The 7,960-nt window shown below is 32.8% G+C and overlaps 2 protein-coding genes across 4 annotated transcripts; one reads left to right on the forward strand and one right to left on the reverse strand.

Moving 5' to 3' along the window:
* Positions 1 to 2,220: 2,220 nt before the first annotated feature.
* On the reverse strand, positions 2,221 to 4,020 carry LOC120457589 (piezo-type mechanosensitive ion channel component-like; the record flags this gene model as incomplete). Its single annotated transcript, XM_039645098.1, has 3 exons — positions 3,897 to 4,020; positions 3,067 to 3,525; positions 2,221 to 3,007 (listed from the first exon to the last, which is right to left on the reverse strand). Coding segments are annotated over exons 2-3 (1,241 nt in total), but the record flags the coding sequence as incomplete, so codon positions are not given.
* On the forward strand, positions 2,660 to 7,497 carry LOC120457588. 3 transcript variants are annotated; one of them, XM_039645096.1, is made up of 4 exons: positions 2,660 to 2,756; positions 4,013 to 4,127; positions 4,193 to 4,425; positions 5,223 to 7,497. In XM_039645096.1, the coding sequence occupies exon 4, from the start codon at positions 5,593 to 5,595 to the stop codon at positions 6,712 to 6,714; it is 1,122 nt and encodes a 373-aa protein (XP_039501030.1). In that variant the 5' UTR covers positions 2,660 to 2,756; positions 4,013 to 4,127; positions 4,193 to 4,425; positions 5,223 to 5,592; the 3' UTR covers positions 6,715 to 7,497. The 3 variants fall into 3 exon arrangements, with proteins under 3 accessions (XP_039501030.1, XP_039501029.1, XP_039501031.1); XM_039645095.1 differs by lacking the exon at positions 2,660 to 2,756 and adding an exon at positions 2,773 to 2,834 and having other exon boundaries at positions 4,010 to 4,127; XM_039645097.1 differs by lacking the exons at positions 2,660 to 2,756; positions 4,013 to 4,127 and having other exon boundaries at positions 4,188 to 4,425.
* The last annotated feature ends 463 nt before the right edge of the window (positions 7,498 to 7,960 follow it).

The following is a 7,960-nucleotide window of genomic DNA, read 5'->3' on the forward strand; positions in this document are numbered from 1 at the left end:
TGGTAAAAAAATCGAAACCTAAAGAGATTAGTAAGAAAATCTTCCGCGCCAGCTACATTAACACTCCTTTACCGCCGCAATCGCCTTTTTAATTATCTGATATACTTCCATCAAGCTTTACCAGAAACAACAGAGGGTCCGACGCCAACGCGATCTGTGTAACGTGTAATGAAATGAAAGATGGGAACATGCACTGGCGGGTGCACGCTTTATAATCCGGCTCTAGCTCGTCGGTATTGGTCGGTGTGTTGGTCTAGCGTGACCACTTTCCTTAAGAGCATGGCTCTGATGGCCCCTATGTGCCCCTGTGCCCTATGCCCGGAGAAACATCAGCCGAGTTCAGTATTTACATTTTTAGATATTCATTTCCATTTTCATATTTGCGACAAAAACTAATAACAATGTGCATAGAACGTAATATTAAGTAAATAATAAGTGGAAATAAATTCGATTTGTTTAGCATATATTCATATATTCATATATTCATATATTCATATATTCATATATTCATATATTCATATATTCATATATTCATATATTCATATATTCATATATTCATATATTCATATATTCATATATTCATATATTCATATATTCATATATTCATATATTCATATATTCATATATTCATATATTCATATATTCATATATTCATATATTCATATATTATTATTCATATATTCATATATTCATATATTCATATATTCATATATTCATATATTCATATTCATATATTCATATATATTTTCATATATTCATATATTCATATATTCATATATTCATATATTCATATATTCATATATTCATATATCATATATTCATATATTCATATATTCTATATTCATATATTCATATATTCATATATTCATATATTCATATATTCATATATTCATATATTCATATATTCATATATTCATATATTCATATATTCATATATTCATATATTCATATATTCATATATAAAAACTAAGATGAATTCATTGTTAGGCAGGGGTCCCAAGAGATCTGACGCCACCCATATCCAATATATTCATATATTCATATATTCATATATTCATATATTCATATATTCATATATTCATATATTCATATATTCATATATTCATATATTCATATATTATTTCATATATTCATATATTCATATATTCAATATATATATCATATATTCATATATTCATATATTCATATATTCATATATTCATATATTCATATATTCATATATTCATATATTCAATATATATTTCATATATTCATATATTATATATTCATATATTCATATATTCATATTTCATATATTCATATATTCATATATTCATATATTCATATATTCATATATTCATATATTCATATATTCATATATTCATATATTCATATATTCATATATTCATTTATATTCATATATTCATATATTCATATATTCATATATTCATATATTCATATATTCATATATTCATATATTTCATATATTCATATATTCATATATTCATATATTCATATATTCATATATTCATATATTCATATATTCATATATTCATATATTCATATATTCATATATTCATATATTCATATATTCATATATTATTTCATATATTCATATATTCATATATCATATATTCATATATTCATATATTCATATATTCATATATTCATATATTCATATATTCATATATTCATATATTCATATATTCATATATTCATATATTCATATATTCATATATTCATATATTCATATATTCATATATTCATATATTCAATATATTCATATTATTCATATATTCATATATTCATATATTCATATATTCATATATTCATTATATTCATATTTCATATATTCATATATTCATATATTCATATATTCATATATTCATATATTCATATATTCATATTCATATATTCATATATTCATTATTCATATATTCATATATTCATATATTCATATTCATATATTCATATATTCATATATTCATATATTCATATATTCATATATTCATATATTCATATATTCATATATTCATATATTCATATATTCATATATTCATATATTCATATATTCATATATTCATATATTCATATATTCATATGTGGTATAGATAAGTATTAGATTAAATATATATTTAGGATTTGTTAATTTGTATTAAAATATTTATATTATATTAAAATATAAACGAAGAATACGTCACATTTTTAAAAAAAATATATTAAAGTACAGGAATTGCATACCTGGAAGCAAGAATAGTATTAGCTTGCGTATCCATAATTACGTGACAAAAATAATATGATCGAAAAATTCGATGTTGAAAAATAGCAAAAGAAAAAATAATCACATGCCAGACTGAAGTATTCCTAAAAATCATATTGCTTGGGCCATAGCAGTACTTCAGATTTTTCTTTCTTATCTCATTAATTTCAGATATTTTGTTGTCATTAACGTTTTCACACGGTGCCGTTTGATGCATGACATTAAAAACAATACTTAATATAGAGTTCTTTTCAATTACTATTGTACCTTCAAGAACACTAATGGCAACTTTAACCATAATATTTAAAACATTAAAGGCAATTAGACAGTTCCAACGGCAAATAATAAAGTGAATATTTTGCAGGTATATTTCGGAGCCCTGCAATAAAAAGATCAAAGCAAATATAATGTAGCCTAAAGAAAGAATGTCTGTACTACAAACGCCGCCGAGAAATACAATAGCGAGAGTTATCCAAAAGAAACTGAAAAATATTGCAGTTTTGAAAACATCCGCATAGTTACGTACGTAAGAACAAAAATCGTGAGTTGGGTTTTCAAAATACACATGGCCCAACTTTGCTATATTGTTTACAACGTTAGTATTAACGCCACCTTGGTAAGATAAATCATTTATATGCCTCATCTCTACCCTGAACGATTTTCGCTGCCGTGAAATTAACAAGAGAACTATATAGTCAAACATAATATTTGACCTATTTTTATAGTATTTAGAATCCGATGTGCTCCAAAGCGACTTATACGAATATACTTTTGATGATACTGACCAGTTAATATATTTTTAGTATGCACGATAATTTAATACCTACCTTTGCAAAGGTTTCGAGTAAACGTTAGGAGGTATACATATTGAACAAAAATAGATAAAACAAAATAAATCTGTAAAATTTCCCAAATACGTGCACAACGAAACCGACTAAGGCTCAATAAAAGAACTAGCCATATTAAATAAGTCAAGGCAAGAAGATCTCGCCTGTGAGCAATTGTTGACACCAATCCAATCAAAGTAATTTCACAACCAAATTTAAAATACCCATAATTAAGTACATATTTTAACAATCCTGGAAAATCGCGCTCCGCATCCTGTCTTGTTATATCTGGAAATAAGAGTTTTCTGTCCTTTTGTTCATTCATCGAATACCTTATTAAATGGTCCCGAAGCTTTACAACTGCATGCAAGGACGTCAGAATCATGTAAATAATATACGGTGATATATAGCGCAGGTGAACAACAAACAATGTTCCAGTTTTTCGCAAGCCCATCCAATCTGCAAAGTTGAATGTGACGTTTCTCTAAAATAGAGTTTAATTTTTTAAAGTTTCAAGATTTCACATTATATTTAATTACGCAGGTAAAATTGTAATTGCTTTGATCCATGTACTTAATTTGATAGATCATTTTCATAAGCACTAACAATGAAATCCAAAGTGTTACAGCTCTAAAAATAATACGCCTTAGAAAACGATTACCACAAATGCCCAACAAAGACAAAATCATCAGAAATACATTAAAAAAACAAACTTCGGAAATTGCACAATAAAAAGAAGCCACGGTAACTGTCTTTATCATATGCATTTCCAAAAATTTCCAAACGATTAGCTTCCCTGGTCTAAACAATTGGCGTCCCTTTGCACGTACATTTTCATATCCGGCACTAAAGAACACTTTCCATGACTGCCTGTGTATATCCAGCGATTTTTTTGAAGCGCGTGTCTCTGCATTAAATGCGAAATGAGAATTTTGACTTTCAGTAGATCTTGGACGACGCACAGACTCCACAAAGCGTGGGTGAAAGTAATGGAGCTGAACTACAGTAAAAATAACTGTCAGTGTTGGTATAAGAAGATGTAAAAAAAGTTCCTTTGTCTGGTAACGTCTTAAGCCTATATCGCATTGCCTAGAAAATAATAAAGTTGATATTAACTAACTTACAGATGTAATAATATATAACCTGTCGGAACCTGTACCAGACAGCGACGCTACTGGAACAACAGCGACGTCACAGACGCGGGAGCGGGATGAGTGGGCAGCGAGAGAGGGAGAGTCAGTCAATTGTGAACCACCGGATTGATAAGTCGTATTACCGAAGAACGAATAAAACAGATCAATATCAGAAGCTCAGCGTGTATCAATTGTGTATTTTCGGGGTCTTTACATTGGCGACGAGGTAAATTTTAACTATTATAAACGTCGTGTGCTAAATAAATAACAGGCAAATAAATGAAAATAGCAATCAGTGTAAACAGCAAGCGCATACGACTCCTGTAAAAATACTCTTGTTGGTGGTTAAAATCCAACTATATACACATACATATATGGAAAACAGAAATTATATATATATATGTGTTCACAAAAGTGTACAGTCAGAGGAAGAATAAATTGAAATCTAAAGTCCAATATAAAATAAGTGCATGCAAAAGAAAAAGGAAAAGAAACGAAGGATCAAAATAACGGGGGAATAGAAGCTAATTCAAGAGAGAGTGAGATCTCTCGACAAGCTGCGGTTACGAAAGGCTGAGTCAAGAGAGAGAGATCTCTTGACAAGCTTTAATGACAAAAGGCTGCGTAAAGAGAGTTCACTTTACAAGCTGTATTGATGAAAAAAAAAGAGGCCGCGTAAGAGAGAATTCTCTTTTACAAGCTGTTAGAAAAGAGGCTGTGCAGAAGAGTGTTATTACTGCAAGCTGGAAGGCTGCGTAAAGTTATCTTTACAAGCTGAACTAATGAAAAGCCGGGCAAGAGAGAATATCTCCTTGCAAGCTGTTGAAAATAAAAAGCTGTGCGCGTGAAGAGAATTCTCTTGGCAAGCGGTGATATATTCAGAAACTATAAATGGCTGAGTAACTTATATTATATATGTACATGTACATATAAGTTATACAAGCCAAAGCTAGAAAAATAATGTTGGTCTTAGAAGGGAAAAATGTAATTATATATATATATATATTCTCTTTTGAATTTTAGTTTGCAAACAAAACATGGCTGAGCACAATTTGAAACCATTCTTATGTGAAGGCCTAGAGAAATCAATTCTGCGAAGTGAATGGGAAAAATGGTTACGAGAGTTCGATATATTTCTCGAAGTCGAGAACGTAACATCGCCAAGGCAAAAGAGGAATAAACTTCTACATATTGGAGGAGTGCAATTGCAAACTGTTGCGTTTTCCTTGCCAGATGCTATTGTCGATGGAGCAGATGGAATAGATGTGTTTCAGATTTTAATTGACAAGTTGAACACCTACTTTTCCCCTAAACAAAACTCTACATTTGAGAGGCATTTATTTCGCAGCTTGGCTCCGTTAGAAAATGAAGATTTTTGCGGCTACGCCAACAAATGTATAAATGCTCATTTGAAGTATCTAAAACCGAGATAGAGGAGATTTGCCTCAAAGATAAAATAATTGACTCGTGGGCCCCTATAGAGTTAAAGAAAAAACTGCTGGCCAAAGAACATTCTCTAGATGAAATAATTGAAGCATGTCAAGTGGAAGAGCAGATTAATAAACAGTCTGAGGTAATGGTGTCGAAATCTGATGTCGACGCAATTAGGAAGATTTCTACTCGGAAGACAAAACCACAAGGGGAATGTTCAAGATGCGGACGTTTTGGTCACGCTAGTTATGACTCATCATGCCCAGCAAGGCAAGCAAAATGCAACAAATGTTCAAAAATTGGTCATTTTTCCCGAAAGTGTAGAACCACCCTGAAGAGACGGAATTCTCAGTGTAATTTTGAAAATGTTAAGAAACGTAAGACGAATGTTCGTTGTGTGGAGGGCGAGAACACAGAGCTCAAATTGGAAAAGGAGAACACAAACTGTTTCAAAATAGCAAGTGATGAGGAAGAAGAGTTTATATACTGCCGGGTGGGAGGCCAGAAAATTCCTCTAGTTATTGACTCAGGATCAAGGTTCAATCTCATCAGCAGCTCGGATTGGCAGCTGCTACAAAAGAAAGGCGCTATAATATTCAATGACAGATCACATTCTGAAAAACAGTTTCGAGGCTATGCTTCTGAACAATTGCTTGAGGTAATTCGTATTTTTGAGGCACCCATTTCGGCTGAAAGAGATATTGAAGTGATTGCGACATTTTACGTTATCAAAAATGGTCGACAATCATTGTTGGGGCGAGACACAGCTATACAACTCAATGTCCTTCGCCTAGGTTTGAATGTCAACCGCGTTGAAGAACCTACACCGTTCCCAAAGTGGAAAGGCGTCAAAGTAAAACTATGCATAGATCCCGAGATTAGGCCGGTGCAACAGCCGGTAAGAAGAATTCCGGTAGCTTTAGAGGAGAAAGTTCATGCTAAGCTGGAGGAAGCCCTTGGACATGACATAATCGAACCAGTTTTAGGTCCAAGTTCTTGGATCTCTCCCATCGTACTGGCATTTAAAGAGAATGGAGACATTCGGTTATGCGTGGATATGCGATTGGCAAATAAGGCAATTTAGCGAGAGAACTACCCTTTACCTATTTTTGAATCATTTATGACAAAGTTAAAAGACGCAAAGTTCTTCTCCCGCCTTGATCTTAAGGATGCCTATCACCAATTAGAATTGGAAGAGTCTAGTAGGGAGATTACAACATTTATAACGTCAAAGGGGCTCTTCCGATATAAGAGATTGATGTTTGGGGTGAATTCGGCTCCTGAGATTTTTCAGCGCCGGCTGGAAACACTGTTAGCTGCATTCCCGAATGCCATGAATTACATCGATGACGTGATCATTTTTGGTGCCAACGAACTCGAACATGACGAAACAGTAAAAGCAGTTTGCAAAGTCTTTAACGACAATAATGTTTTATTAAACAAACAAAAGTGCATTTGGAAAACAAACAGGCTAAAATTGTTGGGGCACATTTTGTCCGACTCGGGAATCGAAGTTGACCCCGAGAAGATAGAGGTTATTAAGTCTTTTAGAGCCCCCAAGAATAAGGAAGAAACCCGCAGTTTTCTCGGCCTTATTACATATGTGGGAAAATTTATTCCTGATTTGGCCGATAACACGGAGCCCCTACGCCTATTATTACGAAAAGACAGCATATTTCAATGGGGCAACACCGAGGAAAAGGCTTTTCAAAAGTTGAAGTGTCATTTAGCACATGTTCCTAATCTTGCTTATTTTAATCCAAAGAACCGCACCCGTTTAATAGCGGACGCAAGTCCTGTAGCTCTTGGATCGGTCCTTCTGCAGTTTGATGGTAAAGGCGATCCGTTGATTATATCATTTGCCAGCAAAGCCCTGTCTGAGGTTGAAAGGCGCTACTCTCAAACGGGGAAAGAGAGTTTAGCACTTGTCTGGGCAGTAGAGAAATTCTACTATTACCTAGCTGGTCTACACTTCGAGCTGGTAACAGATCATAAGCCCTTAGAGGCTATCTTCAAACCGACATCGAAGCCCCCGGCTCGTATTGAGAGATGGTTACTACGCCTTCAATCATACCGTTTTAAAGTAATCTATAAAACCGGAAAAGAAAATATATCTGATATATTGTCTCGACTTTGCCAATCATCATCAAGTCCAACTACCAACAGAATGGAGTACAGCATCCTGCGGGTAGTGGAAAGCGCTATTCCCAAGTCAATGACCATCTCCGAGATCGCTGAATCGTCATTGCGAGACGAAGAAGTTGTCGATGCAATACACAGTCTAGAGAATAACTCTTGGGAACGAGAAAAATCAACAAAATTACATCCAT

The sequence above is a fragment of the Drosophila santomea genome, unplaced genomic scaffold, assembly GCF_016746245.2.
Source record: "Drosophila santomea strain STO CAGO 1482 unplaced genomic scaffold, Prin_Dsan_1.1 Segkk53_quiver_pilon_scaf, whole genome shotgun sequence".
NCBI lineage: Eukaryota > Metazoa > Arthropoda > Insecta > Diptera > Drosophilidae > Drosophila > Drosophila santomea.

Bases quoted from the DNA above. Each gene is read 5' to 3' on its own strand.
- LOC120457588 (XM_039645096.1), top strand. From the start codon at position 5,593: ATGTATAAATGCTCATTTGAAGTATCTAAAACCGAGATAGAGGAGATT.